Below are 23,540 nucleotides of genomic sequence, written 5' to 3'. Positions count from 1 at the left end.
AGATTGATTTTTAAACTACTATAACTATTATACGAGGCCTTTAAAACTAATAATAGCTTTTGCGACGGGGTCTTCCAGCGATTTTTCGTTAATAATTAACTAGGCTGAACATCTTCGATTTGAACAGCCTAGAGAAAATCGCGTTTTAAACCCGCCCCCTCTAAACGGCGCCAAAATCGCGCACACCCGCAGCGACAGATTTTCAGCGACGCTTCAGGTAGGCTTTGCAACATACCTATATACTGGAATGATATATAACAGCATAGTACAGTGTATAATAGTATAGCATAGTATAGTATAGTACAGTATATAATAGCATAGTACAGTAGTATGGTACAGTATATAATAGTAGTCAAGTCAAGTCACTTTTATTTCTATAGCACATTTAAAAAACAACTCTCGTTGACCAAAGTGCTTTACATTGGTGGAGGTACCAACGTTATACAACAGTGGTTCACAGATTAACCACATACATAAATACATACATATAGCCCTCCCTCAGAGGACGTCAAGAAAGGCTTCAGAGTATAACACAATATATAACAGTATAGCACCGTATATAATAGTATAACACAGTAGTTTGGCACTATATACTAGTATATTATAGTATATAATAGCATAATATATAACAGTAGCACAGTATATAATGGTATGGCATAGTATATAATAATATAGTATAGTATATACTTGCATAATATATAGTATAGTACAGCATATAATAGTACAGCATAGTATATAATAATATAGTATATAATAGTATAGTGTCATTTATTATAGTATAGTGTATAATAGTGTATTATAGTGTAGGCTAGTGTGTATAATGGTATATAGTATATTATAGTTTAACATAGTAGTGTAGTATACAATAGTATGTAATAGTGTAGTATTGTCTATTATAGTATAGTATGGAATGGAACACTTTATTGTCACATGTGACAAGGCACAGTGAAATTCTTTGCTTGCATACCCGTCACCGTTGCCGAGGCCCCATCGTTGCCGAGGCCCCACGGCTGCTGCCACTTCACTGCTGCTGATGCCTCACTGTTGCTGAGGCCCCACCGCCGCCGAGGCTCACCACTGCTGTCGAGGCTCCATCCGGTGGGCTTCGGCGACTGGCTTTTCCGCAGTCTGGGGGGCGAGCTAGGCCTACTGGGCAGGTTCTGGTCCACGGCACGGTTGTTCGGCGTGAAGTATAGTATGGGACTTGCAATAAAAAGCACTATACTATACAAAAAGAGACAAAGTGCTGGAGTTACTCAGCACAGCAGGTGAGGCAGCATCTGCGGAGGGAATGGACTGGAACGCTTGAACCCTGGAATCTAAAACTTAATTTATTTTATTTACTTTAGAGATAAAGGATCAAAACATCCCTTCGGCCCAACCTCCAAATGGGCTTCGAACTATATAGACTTCGAGACGTTATTTTTGACTTTGCACTACAATTGTCTATTTATTTCTCTGTTTTGTGTATATACTGAACTTTTTTGTTGTTTATTATGGGTTTTACAAAGTAATATGTTTACATTTCTGTAGTGCTGCTGCAAGTAAGAATTTCATTGTTCCATTTCAGGACATGTGACAATAAAACACACTCTTTCTCGACTGAGTCCACGCTGACCATCTATCACCCGTTCACATCACTTTTATGTTATTCTACATTCACATCCATCCCCTACATACAAGGGACAATCTTACAGAGGGCCAATTAACCTACAAACCTGTACGTCTTTGGAGTGTGGGAGGAAACCAGAGCACCCAGAGGAAATCCGTGTGGTCACGGGGAGAACGTACAAACTCCGGACAGACAGTACCCGTAGTCAGGGTTGAAGCCTCATTCTGATGCTGTGAGGCTTTGGATGTTAAGGAGATCAAAGTATATTGTGTTGATTTACAGTAGTCAGACAGAAGTAAAAGATCAGTCATGCCCAAGAGAAGCAGAGCGGGTATGAAGGGGCTGATCAGCCTATTCTTCGTTCTATTTCTTACATTCTTATAATTCAGCACATAATAATAATAATAATAATAATAATAATAATGGATGGGATTTATATAGCGCCTTTCTAATACTCAAGGCGCTTTACATCGCATTATTCATTCACTCCTCAGTCACACTCGGTGGTGGTAAGTTACTTCTGTAGCCACAGCTGCCCTGGGGCAGACTGGCGGAAGCGTGGCTGCCAATCTGCGCCTACGGCCCCTCCGACCACCACCAATCACTCACACACATTCACACACTATGATGAGGTGATATTGGAATTGTAATGACTATGCTAATACACTGTAATACCTGATGCATTTACAGTTTCAAATGTTAAAAAGTTACACTCTCTTATCTAAATCTGTATAATTTATGGTTAAGGAATGTCTCATCCTGTTAGTGCTATCTTGAATTTTAATTTATTTTCCCTATATATTGTACTGAAATATTGAAAAAAACCCACTTTAAATTGAATTCATTTTAATGTATAATTTATTTAGAAGATATGTCATTCTTATTTGCTATAACATTAAATATTCTTCCTGCTTTTAACAGCTCCTTATTGTAAATATTTACAGAAAATGGAAAATCTGCCCACAACATTTGAAGAATTTTTGAAATTTCAAAATGTGGTAAGTGGCTTTACACTAATTCTTCAGATCTGAGAAATGTAAACATAGAATAAGTCAAGTTGAAACTATTAGACTTGTATTGCTGTTGCACCTCATAGTTACTCATTCCAACATCTTCCTGTAGTTTCTAATATTTTATTCAGATGCTCATTTGCCATTTGCAGCAAAACCAATCCTTGATCCTAGAAGCTTATCTCTCTTCTGCCTCAGCCATGTCTGAAGAAGGGTTTCGGCCCGAAACGTTGCCTATTTCCTTCACTCCATAGATGCTGATGCACCCGCTGAGTTTCTCCAGCTTTTTTGTGCACCCCCACTCATTCCTTGCCTCACGGCATAACACTGTAGCAGCTCACACTGCACAATTTGTCCTCACTTTGTGTCTGAATGACAGATCAGCATTTCTGGTCTCTGCTTGTTTTAAAATATGCTCCTCTAATTTTATCTTTAGTCAAAAGCATTTCATTATCAGATGTACCAAAACAGAAAATTTGATTTTTTAATTAAATTGAAATTCCTCAGTAGAGTGCAATTAAAAATGTGTTGATCCCAGACCTTTCTTCCCTTCTGTCAACTACTCAACCTTTTCTTATAAGTAGTATTATTGCCAAAGGACAATATTACATGCTTTATTCAAGAAGATTTATCATGATACACTATGTAACTTTATCATGTCTGTTGATCATTAAGCACATACATAAATACATACATATTGGAGGGAATGGATAGGCAACTTTTCGGGAGTGTTAACATGCTAGGGTGACTCTGGTATTTACTCTTTGCAAATAACAAGTTGTTATCATGATATGCCCACAGAAAATAAAGTAGATCCAGCAGCCCCAGCAATTAAGCAAGTATTATAATGTCTTTATTAAGATCTATATCTCTCACTGTTACATTTTTAACTTTAATAAGAAAAATATGGTTATTTTAATGAATGATTTTGGAGACTGAATTTGGAACGAGTGAACTATTTTTTAAATAATCAGTTTTGTTGAATAATGACACATCATTTGGTTTAGTAGAAATACATGATCTAGGTAATATACCTTTTTCTAGACTTTTATCTGATACTTAGCTCATCATTTGCTTTAATTGCTGCTATTATTAGATCATAGTGATGTGAAAGAATGGATATTTAGTTATTAATATAAGCACAAAGCATGGTTTATATATTCCAATAATGTTTAAATGCTTAAATTCAGTGTGCCTTTTCTTTTTCAATTTCCTTCAATGAAGGAAATTGAAAATGAAATTGACAATGAAGCTTCAATTAGTGCATTTTGAAAGGAGATAGTATAATGTCGTAGATGAAATGTATCATGCATGTCCCTGTATACTGCAATTGGATAGTACATACCAGGCTCGAAGTAAATGCATAATTAAGGATGATAGCCAAGTTCCTTCTAACATTTCCAGAGAAGTAGCAGTATCCTTTTCGTTGCTGCAGATTCTCATTTATGTGGTCACGCATTTTTTTAAAGCAGAATAAGTTTCAAATATGGAATACATAACAGGCAATTGCAGTGAAATAATATACACAGGTGCAATAAGTTCAATGTAAGTTCACCTTTCCTACGGTACACTGCTCTTAAGGATTTTTAAGGAGTTATCTGGAACATATTATGTAGCCATAAAGCAAGGGGCCATAAATTCATTGCATCATAGCAAAACTAGTGAGATGCTATGGTGTTGCCCTTGGACCAGATGGTTGGAGGCTCAGTTATGAATGTGTCCAATAATGTATATAAATCATAATCGTCGTGACTAGGATTGGCCTTGGATCCTCAGAACTGCATCTTGATTTACTGAAGTTTGTTTTGTGCATCCTGTTTCCACTATGTGAAATGTTCCAATTTAGTGGTTAAGTCATTCTCGATATGGAGGGATTGACTAAGAAAAGGATTAAGACTGGGGGTGCCAAAAATAGCTTAGACATTTGGAAAGATCATGTAATTAATATTGTGCCACCAGAAAAAAAACATAAAAATTATAATTATTATAAATCATCTAAACATTGGAGACAATATTTTCATGCTAATTCTGCCAAAATCAATCATGTTCATTTATAATTCAACTGAGCCTTTATTCAAAAATAATGAAGGTATGCATTTGAAAATATGTAAACTGATTTGATTTTTTTATATTGCAGACTCATTGGCCAGAGATGCTGCCTGATGAAGACGAGTTTAATATGAAAATTCAGCCTGAAGTATTAGTTTCGTATGAATCAGTGTCACAATATATTTATGAAAATGCACCTTTTCGGGTGGAGTTTCTCACTGACATGGGGCAACAAATCGATGCGTTTAAATCACGCTTAGAAAAATATTCTTCAAAAATCCTGCCAGATGAGCCCAGGAAATACAAGAACAAAGAACATCTTTTCTATCTACCATCAGAGAGTAATTAGTTTGTGACTTTTATAATAGTGTATTTCCAACAATTACAATCCATTTATATTGTACATTTTTAAGGAAGAGAAAACATCCCAAAGTGATTCACAGAAACACGAGAAGGGGAAAAGAGAAACAGAAACTTTGAAAAAAGTCAGGGGAGAGAAACTGAAAAGAGAACATTTGTCTTGGAAGGTACACAAAAATGCTGGAGAAACTCAGCAGGTGCAGCAGCATCTATGGAGGGAAGGAAATAGGTGACGTTTTGGTCTGAAACCCTTCTCAGTCTGAAGAAGGGTTTCGGCCCGAAACGTCACCTATTTCATTCGCTCCATAGATGCTGCTGCACCCGCTGAGTTTCTCCAGCATTTTTGTGTACCTTCGATTTTCCAGCATCTGCAGTTCCTTCTTGAACACATTTGTCTTGGACATGGGTTTCAAGAGGAAAGTGTGGAGGAACAATTGTAGGCTTTGGGGAAGGTATTCCTGTAAGTAGGACCTAGGTTGCTGAAGGCTCCTCCACCAATAATGGAGCAAAGCAGAGTATTCATAAGAACATGGATCAGAAGAACAGCCTGAGGCAGACGTTGGCTGTTGATTTGACAGCGTTTAGTGGGGGAAAACTACAGATCAACTTAGGTTAAAGACAACAGGGTAGGTCGAATTATGGCACTTGGAACTGCAGATGTTGTAATCTTGGAAGCAAAACATAAAGTGCTAGAGGAACTCAGAGGGACAGGCAACTTCTGTGGAGCAAATGGACAGGTGGCGTTTCGGGTTGGGATCCTTATTCAGAGTTGAGGGATGGTAGAGAAATTCCATCATTGTATACAGTTGATAAAAAGGAAGTCAGTTAGGCCGTAAATGATTTAAGCAATAGAATGAGAATTTTAAATATTTCACTTGGGGCGCAGGAATAAGAAATCAAGTTAGATTGTCAAGGATGCAAAGTATGAACAGGGTTTGGTGAAGAATTGGAATACAAACAGCAGAGATTTGGATATGCAGATCCTTATGGAAATGGATGACCAGAAAAGCTTTGGTACACAATTTTGTAAGTGACAAGACATCCTTGAGAGTTTTAGCAGCAGATGAGGTGGAGTTGAAGCAAGCAAAGTTACAGCGGTGGTTTTTGGATATGTTGCAACTACTCCAAAACAGCAAGCATGGTGTTTAGCTGGGAGGCAATGATGGGTCTTTTAAGAACTCCAGCAGTGACATTTTGAATGGAAGAGCAGCTTTTGCTTCCGACAACTAGGCAGTTTCATGTAGTAGAACAGTTCCCATGTCACCCGTGAAATCCTGGCTCCCATCTGACACAACTAATGTAGAAATTTCTACATTGCTGCAGGCTGAAAGAATCAAAACTTTTTACAGAAAATTGCATTAAACAAAATCTGTCCATCTGTATTAAATTCTAACATATCTAATTGATGCTTGAGGGAATGGTTTCCACTGGTTATGGGAGATCAGGCATCTGCATGAGTACTTATGATATAGAAGTAAGCTGTTTAGTCCACCAACAATGCTGGTTCTTGGAGCAATACTATTTCCCCATTTATTTCCTTGCAACTTTTTCTTTTTTCACACAATTCCATTAATGCCCCAAGCTATTCCAACCAGGCACCTACAATAGAAATCTGGAGTAATTGGAGCCATTGATCGACCAACCAATTATCAGTACATCTTTGGGATTTGAGAGGCAACTGGAGTACCTGGATGGAATCCAAAGATCACATGAAAGGTGTGAAATAACACACCAAAACCTTGAGGCAGCTCCAATCCCTAGATTGCCACAGTGCCCCCATACACATGGTCTAAATTAGAGAATAAATCAACAGCAAGAAATATTTGGTTGACAAAAATGCTGGAGAAACTCAGCGGGTGAGGCAGCATCTATGGAGCGAAGGAAATAGGCAACGTTTCGGGTCGAAACCCTTCTTCGATTTTCCAGCATCTGCAGTTCCTTCTTAAGCAATAAATATTTGTTGGGTTGTGAGAGCATATTTGGAGAAGGAGTTGTGCATGGAATAGCTGGGTAGGATGAAAGGAGTGTGCCCTTCTTTGTTATAGTAATTTTAGCCATTAGAAAGTACCGATATATATGTTTGCAGCAATTGAAGAAAAATGCTACAATTTTCCATTTTTACTGATGGGGTTGCTCAAGATGTTAATTTTAACCATGGCAGGCCAATATTTTGCTTTCGCCGATGATGGCTGTCATTTTGGGTTTGTATCCCAGCGAGTTTAGGCAGATTTGAGAGTTGGAATTATTTTAAAAAGGTTCAGAGGTAATACAATATCTCATTACGTGTAAACTTTAGTTGCTTTTTCAGTAATTGTACTCAATGTCAAGCGTGAGAATTATAACCAGCTTGGGCTGTTTGGAAATGGATTAGAGGAACCAAACATGTGAGGCAGTATGTGTTATAAAAAATGAATATATTTTCTGGAATGACTTTACCGTTTGACAAGAAGCTTTGCTCAAAAGTGAAGTGAGTTGAAAAAGTAGTGGTACCTTGTTATTATGGTTATAAAATGGATCCATGTTTTCTTCTAGAATGTGCCCTTATTGGGAATGTGCAACTATTCCTAAAGATCCATCTGGCAGAGTTGTTGGCACACTTACCTCGGAGTTTATAGTTTCAAATCAAACCCAGAATTTAAGCACATAATCTGAACCAACCCTTCAGTGCAACACTTAAGAATTTTGCCATACCAAATATGTCATCATCGGTTAAGACTTTCGACCAATCTTCTCCAGCTGGATGTGAATTATTTCATACAATTATTTAAGCAAGGGCTGGAAGTTCTGGTGTCCTAGATAAGTTTGTCTTGTTTCACTGGGGAAGGAAAATGGTTAAATTGGACAGTCATCTCAATTTTTCTTTGTTAGGACCGAGGATACTTAAATTGGCTGCAATTTTTAATTAGTAATTAGTAATTAATTATTAATTAGGTGGGAAATACGTTAGAATGTCCCAGAAATGTGATCATAAATCGTATAAATGTAAAATGTCCCTTTTAACATTTTATCTATATGATTTGCAGTTTGTAAATGTTTATGTATTTTGGCATGAGTATTAAAATCATATTATTTGTTTCAGCTTTTATTGAACAAATGATGGACTCTGATGCATTAATAACACATCCCAGTAGAAAGGTAAAATCCTTGCAGTGGTGTTTATTGCTTTGCTAATGCTTTACTGAAGAGTTTTGGTGTTTGGGAACATTATATAACTGCATGAAAAAATCCCAGTAATTTGAGGGTACATTTCTTTTCTCTGGTCATTTGGTGTAACTTTGATAGAGACTGTCTGTGGTATTCCTGCCACTGTAAGAAAACCACCAAAGCAATTCCCACTGTTAATCATTTTATTATCCAATCAACTAGACATCAATGTATAATATCTAAGCATCTCATTTATTTCAGACTTTAATTGTGCAAGGAAATGATTCATATGCAGCTTAATTCAGACTCTGATATAGGATGCTTCCTTGAGGAATGTACCTGCTGTGTGGGCTAATCTTCCATTAGGGTGATTAACGTTATATTGATATGGCCATCTCTGTAAACTTGCTATCAAGCTTGGTCAGAAGTTATGGGTTCACGTCCCACTGCAGAGCAGATTAGAGTCAGAAAGCCATACAACATAGAAGAATTCCCTTCAGCCTATCATGTCCATGCTGACCCTTTTGTCCCTCTACACTAATCCAATTTCCCTGCATTAAGGTGGTATCCTTCCTTGACTTGCCTCTTATATTAGTTTATTTTCGGATGCGCAAGTGTATTGAGGTACAGGAACAATTAAAAACATGCTTGCAGCAGCAACGCAGGCACACATAGACAACGCACGAAAACATAAATTATACTTAAATTGACAAGACAGTGAAAAGAAAAATACTGCGCAATTAAATCAATAAACTAGACTTGAGAACTGGAGACCATAGACTTTAAGTGGTTGTCAAAAGAAACAGGGATGTCGTGAAGAAAAAACTTAATGAGTAACTAGGGTCTGAATACAAAACCTGACGAACCGGCCTATATTCCACAGAGCCAGCCTATATTCCACAGAGATACAAAGAGTACGTGAATATACACAAAATGCTGGAGTAACTCAGCGGGACAGGCAGCGACTCTGGAGAGAAGGAATGGGTGACGTTTAGTGTCGAGACACTTCTTCAGACTGAACTGAACTCTCGTCAGTGAGAGTACTTGTGATTGTCTGAAGAAGGGTCTCTACCCGAAATGACACCCATTCCTTCTATCCAGAGATGCTGCCTGTCCCGCTGAGTTACTCCAGGTTTTTGTGTCTTTCTTCAATTTCAGAGTTAAATAAAAAACACAGAGTGCTGGAGGAACTCAGCGGGCTAGGCGGCAAATGTGGAGGGAACAGATTAGGAGTTGTTTCGGGCCAGGGTTCTTTTTCAATAGGAAGGAACTGCAGATGCAGTTGTCTTTGCAAAACGCCAAATGATTCCGGGAATGCCAAGAGAGAGAGAGCGAGAGAGCTAGGTAGGTATGTAGGTAGGTGGGTAGATGGATGGATGGATGGATGGATAGATGGATAAATGGATAGATAGATGAGAGGGAGGGGGAGGGAGAGAGAGGTTGAGAGGGGGGAGAGAGAGAGAGCGCGAGAAAGAACGAGAGAGAGAGAGATAGTGTGATTCCAGCCTCTTAACCCCAAGCATTGTGGTAGATCAAAAATAATCTGCTCTATGATCTATGGCAGTCCAAAAGCAGCGAAGGAAAATTAAAAATCCCCCCCACCCTCCCGTCTCCCCCGGGCAGTGATGTGATGGACGCGGGGGTCTGGACCAATCGCTGACAAGGTCTTGGACAAATCCCGTCACCCTAGACGTTATGTCCGTTATTTGGCTTTTTGGCATCACGCCCGTTCGGTTATTTGGCTTTTTGGCATCACGCCCGTTCGGTTATTTGGCTTTTCGGCGTTGCGCCCGTTCGGTTATTTGGCTTTTCGGATTCACGTCCGTTCGTTTATTTGGCTTTAGGTCTTGAAGGCCAAGTTTCAAAAGACAAGATTTTTGCCTTGGTTTTATAATAATTTAAAAACCATATAATCTTTCTTATAGTGTAATCACACAATGTCTGGCCAAATCCAGCTACGCAACTGTTTCTCTCAAATATTTTGATAGTATCGCTAGTGGCCACCAACTAAGAAGACATTAATATTTTGCCTAATTCCTAAATTGAGTACTTAATAGACTTAATATTTTCTTGTTAAAAAATCTAGATCATTACTTAATTAAGAAATAATGATTGATTAACTTGTTTTACCTTTAATAGTATTCAAAACAACCGGATCGCTCACAGAGGATCATGGATGTGGAGGTAGGACATGCAGCATGATACTATATTAAAAAATATTGCATCCAAACATTTTTAAACAATATATACTTTTAAGAATATTGGTTGAAGAAGGGTCTCGACCCGAAACGTCACCCATTCCTTCTCTCCAGAGATACTGCCAGTCCCGCTGAGTTACTCCAGCATTTTGTGCCTATCTTCGGTTTAAACCAGCATCTGCAGTTCCTTCCTGCAACTTATCTCCTAAGTCCATGAACCCTATCCCCCATCTACAGGGATCAAGTCAGGAGTGTGATGCAATACTCTCCACCTGCACTGACGAGTCCAGCTTCAACAACACTTCCGAAGCTCAACTCCATGCAGGACATAGCATCCCGCCTGATAGGCACCTCACCCACAACCACTCACTCACTCCGCCACTGATGCACAGTGCCGCAGTTTGTATCATCTGCTGGATCTCTGCACCAAAACTCCTCAGACAGCACCCTCCAAAACTGTGACCGTCACCAGTTAAAGGAACAAAAGCATGGGAATACCGACGCCTGGAAATTGCCCTTCAAGCCACACAACATCCTGACTTGGAAATATATCACTGTTCCTTAACTGTGGTTGAGTCCCTCTGGAATGCTGGAACTCCCTCTCTAAATGCATTGTAGGCATACCACATCTCAAGGACTGCAGCGGTTCCAGAAAACGGCTCTCCAAACCTTCTCAAAAGCGACTTAGAAATGGGTAATTAAATATTGGCCCAGCCTGCAAAGTTCACGTTTCTTAAATAAAAACAATGTTGATTTTGGTTGCTGTTCAGTGGCATGTTGAACGGCTCAAACGAAGGGCCCACGAGACATCTTGATTAGCATTTATTTCTCCACATGATCTCCCACTGCTACCTTGATAGAGAAGAAGATGATGAAGAAATCAAAAGAGTCTGAGCTGCAAAGTAGGCAATGCTATTATCTGATTCCATTCATATGCACACCATTTGCACTGTAGCGCTGCAATAGCACTGTACAAGTCGGTTGTGCAATCCTCAAGAGTGATGCATACCCTTTAAGCTATCCTCATCAATAACAAAACAGTTTTATCCATATCTGTTAATATTAGCAGCATTGTTAATTTTTACGATCCAATGCCATCCAAACATGGATTTATTCCAGCTCTCAGTAACTGAAATATTTTCCATTAAGTAAGAAAGATATAACTATTCCCCTTGTCATTTTTCCCCATTGGGTGGAATAGTTATTATCACTAATATAAACCCCCAATGCTGTTCAAAATGCCACTGTTTGCTTTCTTTTAATTTCACTGTTGTTTCCTATTTAGTCTCAACCATTTACAGGCTTCAAATCACACATGTTCACAAAACTTCCTGGACAACTGGAGGCTAAGCAGTTGCTAAATTGGATTAGAAGGATACGGAGTTTTCATGTAAGTGACTGAAATTTGATTGTCTCTTTGTTTTATAACTGATCTATTTATTTAGCAACCTATACTTTGGATGTTTTCTCATTGTTTAACTTTCTCCATTTTGTTTTTTTTTGTGAGAAAGTTAAAGGTTTGAGAATGAGAAACAGTTTGCTCAACATTGTAACAGATCCACAAGTATTTTAGCTGAAATGACAGAAAGAACAACATGTGGATGAAGGAACTGCAGATGCTGGTGTAAACCGAAGATAGACACACAAAGCTTCAGACTGAAGAAGGGTCTCGACCCATTCCTTTTCTCCAGAGATGCTGCCTGTCCTGCTGAGTTACTCCAGCTTTTTGTGTCTATCTTCGGAAATAACAAAATGATAATTCAATTGCTTTGTCACAGACAATTTGTATTGATTTCAGAGTTAACCAATACCTAGTCAACATTAACTTATTTACAGCTTGGATTTCAAACTACTTGGAGGAAGTTGATCCTGTCAGAACCATCTGCTGCCATTGTTCAAGATGTGTTTTGGTGGTTCTTCCTTCACAAATTTAAGGTATAAAGATATTTTCTGAAATATTTGGCTGGATGCTTTATTTGTACAGCTAATAAATCTTGGGATAAATTTTCATCTTTGCCACTGTCACCAAAATGTTTGCTGGGGTGAAATTTGTGTATATTGTATCCATAATGGATCATGTGTTATCCAATTAATCTTGTCGATATAGGACATAAAATAGTACATATGGAAACAGGTCCTTCAGCCCACAATATCTGATGTCCAAATATACATGATGCCAGATTAAGCTAATCTCCTCTGCTTGCCTGAGATCCATATCCTTCTATCCCCTGCATATCCATGTGTCTCTCTAAAGGTCTCTTGAATAATGATATTGTATATTTCTCAACACCACCCCAGGCAGCTCGTTCCATGCACCCACCACGCTCTCTCAAAGTTGCCCCGCACATCTATAACATTCTGCCCCTCTCATCTTAAAGTTATGCCCTCTTGTCTTTGATATTTCCACTTTGGGAAGTATATATTTCTCATGCTGAAAACCAAAGGCATAAAAGATGACGTGTGCCTGTTTTCTCCTATTTGGAATAATAGCTTCATACTGACTAGTCATCTTGTGGATCCCACTCCCCTAGCTCCAGTAGTCAGACACCCAGCGCCAGCCACATTTGTAAGCCTCTACTTACATCCTGGAAAAATTAGTGTCTGATACAGCAGCATCAGAGTTTCTAAACAATTAGATGCTGGTATATTGGAGTTCACAATCACAACAATTAGCCAAGTATGTTTTGCAACATACGAGGAATTTCATTTGCCAAGTCAGTCATACAAATAGCGGAACACACAAAATACATTTTAACATAAACATCCACCACAGTGCCTCCTCCACATTGCTCACAGTGATGGAAGGCGAAAAAAACTCAAATCTCTTCCCTTAGCTCTCCAGCGATCAGGGGCCTTGAGCCCTCCGTTGACAGGACGATCTTGACAGCCGTAGCCGGTGGCGTTTGGGCCCACCACATCAAGGCGATCAGCTCCTGCATCGGGGGGGGGGGATGTCGGCTCCCCCGCTCCGGATGATCGGACCCTGCGTGTGATAGTTGAAATTAGAGATGCCAAAAATGAGGAAAAGGGAAAGCTAGATGTGGAGCTCTGGGATTTAAGGTTGAGAATTTTAAAAGTGTGGCATTGGCAAAGGGCAAGAAGAGAATAATATTTAAGCCACTAAAGAAATGTTTGTTAGAAATCTTCTGTTCAGTCTTTCACTTGATTTCTTTGTTTATATTTATTAAGTTGAGGTCACTTGGCTTTTATGATTTGTTCAATCTTCTAGTTTATATAGTTTATATCATTGTTTATAATGTTCCAAAGTATTGTACTTATTGGTTATCTTGATCATTAAGGTGTTGTTTACCTGTGATCTCTGTTCCCATTTGTTCTACTTAGCGATTATATATTTACCTTGACCAACTTTGCCTTTATTAACATGCGACCATTTTTTTATTATCATTTCAAGCCCTGCAAAGAAGATGAAGATCACCTCTTTAGCAGAATTGCTGATAGCTTTGTGACACTTTTCATGATTTCCCCAGTTGAGGTGCTGGATAACTTAATCCAGGTAAGTCGCCAAATGTATACATTTGAAGAGATTTATTATTTACTATTCAAAATTGACTAGTTAGCTTTATGTTAAATCATTAGTTTAATTTATCAGCAATGCCAACTTATTAATAAATTGTGATTGCCTCGATATTGGACCCATTTGCACCTAATGTTTGGTCATCATTCTACATCATTCTACATCATTCTACATATAAAACCAGTGGAGTGCTGCGACTTCTGTTGTTTGCGACCCGAAATGTCATCCATTCCTTCTGTCTAAATATGCTGCCTTAGAGTCCCGCTGAGTTACTCCAGCATTCTGTGTCTATCTGTTATATATATAAATGACTTGGATGTAAACATAGATGGGTTGGTTAGTAAGTTTGCAAATAACAGTAAGATTGTTGGGGTCGCAGACCTGTAGAGGCTATAAACGTATATGGCAGGATAGAGATCAGCTACAGAAATGGGCGGAGAAATGGCAGATGGGACTTACTCTGAGCAAGTGTGAGGTGTTGCACTTTGGGAGATTGATTGCAATAAGAAAATATACAATTAATGCAAGACTCTTAACAGCGTTGATATACAGAGGGATCTCGGGTTCTAAGTCCATAACTCCCTGAAAATAACAACAAGTACATTGAGTGGTAAAGAAGGCATATATATGCTTTGCTTTCCTTCATGGGTCAGGTCATTGAGTATAAGAAGCAGGAAGTCGCAATGCGGCTTGATATGACTTTTATGATGTTCTACCATCACCCCAGAACCTGAACCAGTGGTTCGGAGAAGACCCAGCTTGCTCCCTTTGCCAAGCACCTGCATCACTAAGGCACATTTTAACAGGATGCACTATGAGCCTCGGCCAAGGGCGTTACACTTGGTGGCATAACCAAGTTCTTAGACAGCTGGCATCAATCCTGGAACAGAGGCATAAAATCAGAAATGCTTCCCCACAAACATCGGCAGGAAATGTCCACTTCACAACATTTGTACCAGCAGGCCAACCTCCAAAGCACCATCAAAGGATAACATCAAAGCATGCAAGCATTCTGCAGCCTGCTCGGGATTGGAAAATGGAAGTAAACCTAGAAAAAAAGCTTGTGCTTCCCCCAGACATTGTGGCTGCAACACTCCGGCCAGACATGGTCCTGTGGTCCACAACAACCAAGTTGGCATACGTTGTGGAATTGACAGTTCCATGGGAAGATGGTGTTGAAGAAGCTGATAAGAGGAAAAAGACCAAGTATTCTGTACTGGCTACTGAAGCTTCCCAGAATGGCTGGAAGACCAAGATTTTCCCTGTCGAAGTGGGACACAGGGGATTTGTTGCTACATCTATGACCGGGCTATTAAAGAAAATGGGGGTGAGGGGTCGCTCCCTCCAACAAGCAATCAAATCATTATCAAATTCTGCAGAAAAAAGCAGCAATTAGGTTTGGATCAAAAGGAGAGATAACAATTGGGCTGCAAGATGAAGACAGGAGGGTATGGAATTGAGGGGGGTGTAACTGGGACACCAGGTATCACCGTTGAGTCCTTTGGAGATGTTGTGGGCTTATCAATGAAACGTCAAAGAAGGAGGGTGCCCACCTGATGACCCCAATGACGTACCTACCCTACCTTTCATCACTCCAATCCCTCTGCAAATAGCAAGAGTGCCGACTTATTACAGGGATTGAAACATCAAGTCCTATTAGCCCTACTAATTGGTTAGGCACACATCACATCAGCACTCCCATCCTAATTATAAATAATAACTTAAAATTACTGGGCAGCAAAGATTCTATTTGCTTTACAAATTGTATCCCTAACATCTTCCAAATGTGTAGGTAATTGTAACTTCTGGATTTTGTTTTTCAAACACATACTGTTTTATGACTGCATCTTTGTCTCATGGGTTTTAGTTTAGAAACAACTTTGCTGTGTGTTAACTCAATGCCCTGAATCAATCTGTTATTTTAATCTCAATAAGATCTTGTGACTGTGATGATTATTCATGAAATGTACTTAACAGTAGTAATTGAATTTGTAATTTTTCTTACTTGTAATGTTTAGTCATTAGTTGCATGCATCAAGGAAAAGAAATAGACTGTTTCAGACAGAACACTAATATAGCAGTGACTGGAAAACAAAATGCATCCTTGTCATTTTGGTACTAATTCATTGTTTTTAGAAACAGTAAATATTTTTCTGTGGCCAAACATAAAATTAATGTTCTGAATAAGACCACTAATAAATCGGTATTCTTCATCACATGTTATTGTATGCCAGGCAGTGACATGATTTTTTTAAATATGGGAAAATGGAGAATGCCTGTTATTCTCTTCTTCCCTTCCATAGAAATGTGATTTAAAAAAAATGTTACCTGCTGCTTCCATTAGACTGATATTTTGGCAGTATATAAATTAAAATATTGAAAACCCTTGCTTTATTGGGGGGGATACTGCATTATTTTTCTTTTATGCTCCGTGTTTCCTTTTGCCATCTCCCAAGTTGGAACTGATGGGTCTTGCATCTTTGCATCTTTGAAGACTTATGAGGATGGCATCCATAGAATGTTAATATACGATGTCTATTATACCTTTAAGATTTGTTACAAAGGAAATTAATGCCATACAGATTTATAGATTCCAATGGTCAAAATATGCACCTTTAAAATATGTGGAACTAAAGGATAACTAACACTGCCAATAATTTCTGTTAGTAGTTCTTTCAGTACTCAGTGTGGTTATTTGAGTCCTGGTGGGACTTAATTTGGCAATCTTCATCATTCTAATCCTTATCCAACTGGAAGTTAATTGTACATATATGTTCTTGGTCAGCTTATTTAGTTGCCAGTGCACTTTTAGATGTAGGGAATGAGGGTCAGGGTTTGGCTGAAGTGCTGAGACCTCTTAAAGGTGAGTGGTCATGGTGGGCCAGCACAGCTTTGTTCTGGCCTTTTCTTACCTCCAGTTCCCTCCCCTCTACTTTCAGTCTGAAGACTGGTCCTGAGATGCAGCTGGACCCGCCGAGTTACTCCAGCACTTTGTGTCTATCTTCGGTAGAAACCAGCATCTGCAGTTCCTTTCCACACAATTTTAAATGTCTTTTAAACTTTACATTTATTCAAAAAGGTTTTGATAACTGAAAAGGAAAGAGTAGAAAGTAGGTCCAAATAAAAAAGCACGAAATGAGAGGTAAGTATGAAATGCACAAAATGTAGTCCAGTGTATGGCTGCTGATTAATCTGATACCATGTTATCAGAAGGGTCTTGGCCCAAAACCTCACCCATTCCTTCTCTCCAGGGATGTTGCCTGTCCCACTGAATTAGTCCAGCTTTTTGTATCTATCTTGTGAAATAAAAGAACATGTAGAAAATACTCAACAGGTCAGGCAGCATCTTGGAGAGAAAAATACAAAATGAACATTTCAGGTCCACGATCTTTAATCGCTACAGGAATTGTGAGGAAATAAGTATGTCTTAGGTTGCAGAGCAGGGGATGAGTGGAGAAAACTTGAGAAGAACTTTTTTCACACAGAGAGTGGTGAATCTCTGGAACTCTCTGCCACAGAGGGTAGTCGAGGCCAGTTCATTGGCTATATTTAAGAGGGTGTTAGATGTGGCCCTTGTGGCTAAGGGGATCAGAGGGTATGGAGAGAAGGCAGGTACGGGATACTGAGTTGGATGATCAGCCATGATCATATTGAATGGTGGTGCAGGCTCGAAGGGCCGAATGGCCTGCTCCTGCACCTAATTTCTATGTTTCTAAATAAAGGAAATACCTCTGATAAAGTGGAGATCAAGATCGTTCAGGTGACATGAATGATATTGGCACTTGTTAATCAAAGCGGACCCAGGTGGAAGATAGTGGGGGATAAGTGAGGGCAGTAGAGAGAGTTACACAAACATACCGTGTTAGTAGAGTATAGAGACCAGTGTTACAAACTAACAGTAGAGAGAGATAAACTAACATAAACCGAAATACGGAATACAGCAATTGCTGGAAATCTCAAATAAAATAGAATGTGAAATAACAGATAAATCTCTCTTTAAGCCCCTGCTTGCATATTCTTTCATCATGAACTATTTCCATTGTGAAATACCAACAATATAAATTTGACATCCACTTTCTGCCAACCACAGGATATTGTCTTACGGCTCCTTGGGCTCCAATGAAAATAGTTACTGGAACAGCTCTTAACTTTTTCGTGTTTTTCTTTCTACTTATAGTATTTCTGGCCATTTGATATTTTTCAAATTATTCTCCTACAATTCGCTTTCTGGTGACTTAGTGAGCAAGAATTCGTTTTTTCTGGGCCATTTAAAAAACGTTATGAATAATTAACTATTTGATTCGTATTAAATGGGGGATATGCATTAAAATGCTACTATAAAGTGGTACTGTTAACATTGCACAACAAAGTAAAATCAATTTTGCATTGTTTATACCAAAGCCATTCTCTTGAAGAATTTCTTTGCATATAGTGGTACCTCTATTTAAAAGGAATAGCAATGATAAAGCAAATAATTGTGGGCTGGTTAGTCTAATGTCAGTGGTTGTGAAATTATTAGAAAACTGGATTAATCCACATTTAGAAAGTTGGAGATTGATCTGGGATATGCAGCACAGATTTACTGGTGACGAATCCTAATTGAGGAGATTTTTGAAGAGATAGTTAAATACCTTGATAATGGCAGTGTTGTTGATGATGGACCCTGTGAAGCCATTGACAAGTTCCAATTATGGAAGTTGGCTTGAAACTTTAGAGGCCATGGGATCCAAGGCAAGTTGGCAAATTGGATCTACAACTGGCTTGGTTATAGGAGTCAGGTGGTGTTGGAGGTTTTTTTTTGTGACCAGCAAAGAGATTGATCATGCGCAGACAGAACAGATTAGTTTAACTTTACATCATGTTCAGCGCAGACAGTGCTCTATATTCTATGCACCACAGTAACGGTGCTTGGACCTTGCTGTTAGTTATATATACATTAATGATTCGCATATGATTGAAGGAGGTATGATGACAGAAAAAAATGGTGCTGTTATTGATAGGGAGGACGGTTTTCTTAGGCTGCAGAATGATATTGGTCAACTGGTACGTTGGGCAGGGCAATGGCAGAAGGAATTTAATTCTGATAAGCATGTGGTGATGCACCTCGAGTGGTCAAATGAGTGTATACCGTATATCATGACTGGTAGGTTCTTGGGAAGTGTCGAGGAACAAAGGGACTTGGTGTACAGGTTCAAAGATCCCTGAAGGTGGCAGCACAGATGGGTAATGAAGTGAAGAAAGCATACGGAATGAATTGAATTGAATTTAATTTAATACATTTTGGTTAGACACAAAATGCTGGAGTAACTCAGTGGGACGGGCAGCATCTCAGGAGAGAAGGAATGGGTGACATTTTGGGTCGAGACCCTTCTTCAGACCTAGCCAAGTATGGGTCAGTGACAACGATGAGTCAGTCTACAGAGAGGAGGTCCAGCACCTGACAACCTGGTGTGCCAACAATAACCTCGTCCTCAACTCCAAGAAGACGAAGGAAATTATTGTCGACTTCAGGAAGGTCAGAGGAGGCAGTCATACCCCCATCCATATAAACGGGACTGAGGTGGAGCGCGTCTCCAGCTACAAATTCCTCGGGGTACATATCTCGGAGGATTTGTCCTGGTCCCTCAACACCTCCAAGCTGATCAAAAATGCACAGCAGCGCCTTTACTTCCTGAGGAGGCTCAAGAAAGCCCACCTGTCCCCCCAGATCCTGACCAACTTCTACCGCTGTACCATCGAGAGCATCCTGACCACCTGCTTCACGGTATGGTACAGCAGCTGCACTGTTGCGGACAGGAAGGCACTACAACGGGTGGTGGAAACCGCGCAGCACATCATCGGTGCCCCGCTCCCTGCCATGGATGCCCTCCACCGAAAACGGTGTCTGAGACGGGCTGGGAAGATCATTAAAGATCCCTCCCACCCCAACCATGGACTGTTTGCCCTCCTCCCATCAGGGAGGCGGTACAGGAGCCTCAGGTCTCGTACCAGTAGGATGAGGAACAGCTTCTACAATTATACCATCACATTGCTGAACTCGGAGTCCCGCAGATAGATTTCTCCGGTCCCTCCGTCCCCATTGTTTAATTATTCTGTATTTTTGATTATTCTGTATCTTCTTTTTTTTAAATTTCTATATGCACTACTACTACGGACTGATGCAAAACTGCATTTCGTTGTACCCATACTTAGTATTTGTGCAATGACATTAAAGTTGAATTGAAAAAAAAAAAAGTATGTATACATAGAAGGAATTTGTCTTGGTGCTTTACTTGCAAGGATAAAAACATGATATATAGTGGACAATTAGAAATAAAACATTATAATTTAAACATATGAAAATAAAATACCACAGTAAAAAGAGGCTACAGACTTTTGGCTGTTGAGTAGAGCTACTGCTTATGGAAAACAGCAATTTTTATGTCCGGCTGTGGTGGATTAGATAGTCCGGAGTCGCCTCCCAGAGGGAAGTACTTCAAAGAGCCTTTTATTGTGCTGCTTGATTCTATGCCTCTATGATGGTGTATAGAATTATTATGATCTGGAAAGAGTCAGTTGGTTCTTCAAGTATATTCTAGCTCCTGGTACAGGAAACCCATGTCCCATTCCTCTGTCTTTCCTCATTGCTCTGCAAATTATTCTTTCACTGTGTTTAGTTTTGTTTAGTTCAGATTGGTATGGTTTGGTTTACTGTGGGTATCCAATTTCCTTTTCAAGGCATTGATGATTCTATTTTCACCATTTTTATAGGCAGTAATATTGAAATTGTAACTCCTCTCTGTCCAAGTTTTTTTCTTTTGCATTTAAAATAAAAATCTTCAACCCAAGCATTCAACATTGGAAGCAGTCATTGTGATCCTGTACACCTATACCAAATCTCCTATCAATCTGAGTAGGAAGGAACGGCAAATGCTGGTTTAAACTGAAGATAAGACACAAAAAGCTGGAGTAACTCAGTGGTCCAGACAGCATCTCCAGAGAAAAGGAATAGGTGACGTTTCGGGTCGAGTCTGAAGAAGGGTCTTGACCCGAAACTTCACCTATTCCTTTTCTCCAGAGATGCTGTCCGGCCCACTCAGTTACTCCAGCTTTTTGTGTCTATCTCCTGTCAACCTTCTTTGCTCTAAGCTTCTCCCAATTTTCGAAGTACTTGTGGCAATGAGCCTCATGACATGAAAATCTACATTATTAACTATTTAAAATTTATTTTTTAATTAGGTGTATCCTGATTGCATAGCTCAAGCTGTCTATGCAGCTTTCTATAAATCATTCCCTGAATCGCATAACAAGTTTGGTGAAGAATTTAAGAATGAGCTAACTGAACTCATCGCGTTGTGGATGACAGGTATGTACCATTCAGTCTGATACCAGTCATTGGTTTGTAATTAATCTTCGTCTGGAAATTTTTAATGCTCCAACTTAATGCCCACATAATCTTGCCTGTTCTAAGATTGTAAGAGGACTTTCATTTATCTTTCACAACAAATCTCTGAGCAACATTCATTGGTGATTTATAGCCGTACCCAGTCATATGTACAAAGTTAATATCACACTTCCTTTAAGTCAGCATGGCTTAAAATCTCAATGTTTTAAAATTCCTTCTAAGAAGCATTCATAAACACACATGAACTGATAGATGATTTTTAGAAAGGAAGGATTTGTCAAACGTATCTATATGAACCATGATGTGACTGAGATTTATCACTGCTGGTTATTTTGTAAATTATGTTAAACAGATATGCCAACAAAATGTTATTCAGTGCCCTTTATAAAAAAATTCTGTCTACTTCACTTCATTTTATCACTTGCAGTCCGGCCATCGATCCAGAGGCACATCATCATGATGCAGTTTTTGGCATGAATTATGGAGCAACTCTAGTCAGTGCTTGTTGTGATCTTTTCTTTGGTTATGTGGCACATTTCATAAAAATACCTTTGTACTTCATAACTTTTACTAAAAGCCGTGCTTATAACACAAACCTAACTTCATGTAAACCCTTGAACATAATGCTTTGCAGCTGTGTGTATTTGCCAGTCGATCTTTTATTGCCAACAATAAAAGAAAATCATTGTGCATATAAGGAGCAGCAAAATCTACTGATATAAAAATCTAACTTTATTGAAATTCAAGTCTAGATCTTAAAAAATAAAAGCAAAATGCATACATTTCTGGTTTTATTTCCTATTCTTTGTCATTTCTGAGTAGTAAAATTTGGGATTTTTACATTTAAATTTTCAGCCATTCAGAGCTTCTCTATAATTGAAAGTAAATATGATCAGTGGATGGATTACAGATGTGGATGGAGTCTCTAGTTGGTCTTGTAATTGTCGTACATGTCTTGGCCCCAAACCAACATTAAGCTGCACACTATGTCTGTTGTACTCATTATTGTGTATGTGTGCGTCTGCCTGTATGTGCGCGTGTGTGGCATGTGACTGTGTGGCCAATTCATTTCAACAAATATAATCAAATGATATTTTTGTTGGCTTATTAACATTGTTTAGAGTTTGTAACGATAACAAGTAATCCAAAAATGTCTGATAAGAATTTTACATGCAGAAAGAAGGAAATATTTTCTTCCTGTTCGTACTTTTGAATGTTGTTTGTAACCTTTAGGGATAATGCCACTTGAAGCTTCCTGGAAAAACTGGGATATGCAATGGCTAGAAAATACAATGAGCAGGAGAGGTTCTGAAAGAGAAGAAAGCATACTGACAGATATAAATGTCGAATCAAGTAGGTTACTCTTCCTCTATTGTATGTTGTTATATGTATAACATTCCGCATGTAAAAAGGGTAAAAAAAATCTAGTATGGATAAGGTAGACAAAAATGCTGGAGAAACTCAGCAGGTGAGGCAACATCTATGGAGCGAAGGAAATAGGCAACGTTTCGGGCCGAAATCCTTCTTCAGACTGACTGATACATTCGATTTTCCAGCATCTGCAGTTCCTTCTTAAACATCTAGTACGGATAATCCTGGTTCCCTTTCATATCCACCTTCAAGAATCTTTGGAAACAATAGGAAAGAATGAGAGTTATTTGTTGTTGCCAGTGTGTGGAGCTCCGTCAAACGCGGTCTGTTGGCTTGGAAGCCGCGGTCTCCGGTAAGAAGGCGGCCGTTTCTGGCACCCCAAGCCGCTGAGGGTTCTCCCGACACCGGAGCACCATCACCCCGCGAGAACATCAGGCGCCGTGGCGGCGACTGTGGAGGCCTCAATAGGCCTGACTCTGGGTGGACAAGAGGATGGGGACTGGACTTTGTGCCTTCCCCCACAGTGGGAACCACTGTGGGGGCATGTTTTTGTGTTTTGGTGTTGAACTTCTTGAATGCTATGTTGTATTTTTATTAGTGTGCTGCAAGGACATCTGAATTTCCCCTGAATAAGGGGATTAATAAAGTAAATCTAATCTAATCTAATCTAAAGTGCAGAAAATTGAAGTCAGACTCGACTGTGAAAGGAGGAAGGATTTGCATTTAGAAAGTGTCCTTATGTCACTTTCACAATCACTGAAGTACTTTCTTAAGGGAAATATTGTAATAAAAATGAAAATCGTGACAGGCTGTTTGCATGTAGCAAGCATCCACAAACAACAATGTTATAATGACCATATAACCTGTTTTGGTTACA

At 39.1% G+C, this 23,540-nt stretch overlaps 1 protein-coding gene across 1 annotated transcript; it reads left to right on the top strand.

The window, feature by feature from the left end:
* The first annotated feature begins 2,539 nt into the window (after window positions 1–2,539).
* On the top strand, window positions 2,540–22,715 carry LOC116969721 (protein FAM227B-like). The gene is made up of 9 exons (XM_033016502.1): window positions 2,540–2,610; window positions 4,760–5,012; window positions 8,111–8,166; window positions 10,315–10,359; window positions 11,659–11,763; window positions 12,210–12,308; window positions 13,786–13,887; window positions 21,127–21,253; window positions 22,526–22,715. The coding sequence occupies exons 1-9, from the start codon at window positions 2,560–2,562 to the stop codon at window positions 22,684–22,686; spliced, it is 999 nt and encodes a 332-aa protein (XP_032872393.1). The 5' UTR covers window positions 2,540–2,559; the 3' UTR covers window positions 22,687–22,715.
* The last annotated feature ends 825 nt before the right edge of the window (window positions 22,716–23,540 follow it).

The sequence above is a fragment of the Amblyraja radiata genome, unplaced genomic scaffold (assembly GCF_010909765.2).
Source record: "Amblyraja radiata isolate CabotCenter1 unplaced genomic scaffold, sAmbRad1.1.pri scaffold_1062_ctg1, whole genome shotgun sequence".
Lineage (NCBI taxonomy): Eukaryota > Metazoa > Chordata > Chondrichthyes > Rajiformes > Rajidae > Amblyraja > Amblyraja radiata.
This window is presented reverse-complemented; position numbering and strand designations above follow the sequence as displayed.

Bases quoted from the DNA above. Each gene is read 5' to 3' on its own strand.
- LOC116969721 (XM_033016502.1), top strand. From the start codon at position 2,560: ATGGAAAATCTGCCCACAACATTTGAAGAATTTTTGAAATTTCAAAAT. The intron at 2,611-4,759 runs GTAAGTGGCTTT...TTTATATTGCAG, and splicing joins TTTTGAAATTTCAAAATGTG to ACTCATTGGCCAGAGATGCT. The intron at 10,360-11,658 runs GTAGGACATGCA...TTTCCTATTTAG, and splicing joins AGAGGATCATGGATGTGGAG to TCTCAACCATTTACAGGCTT.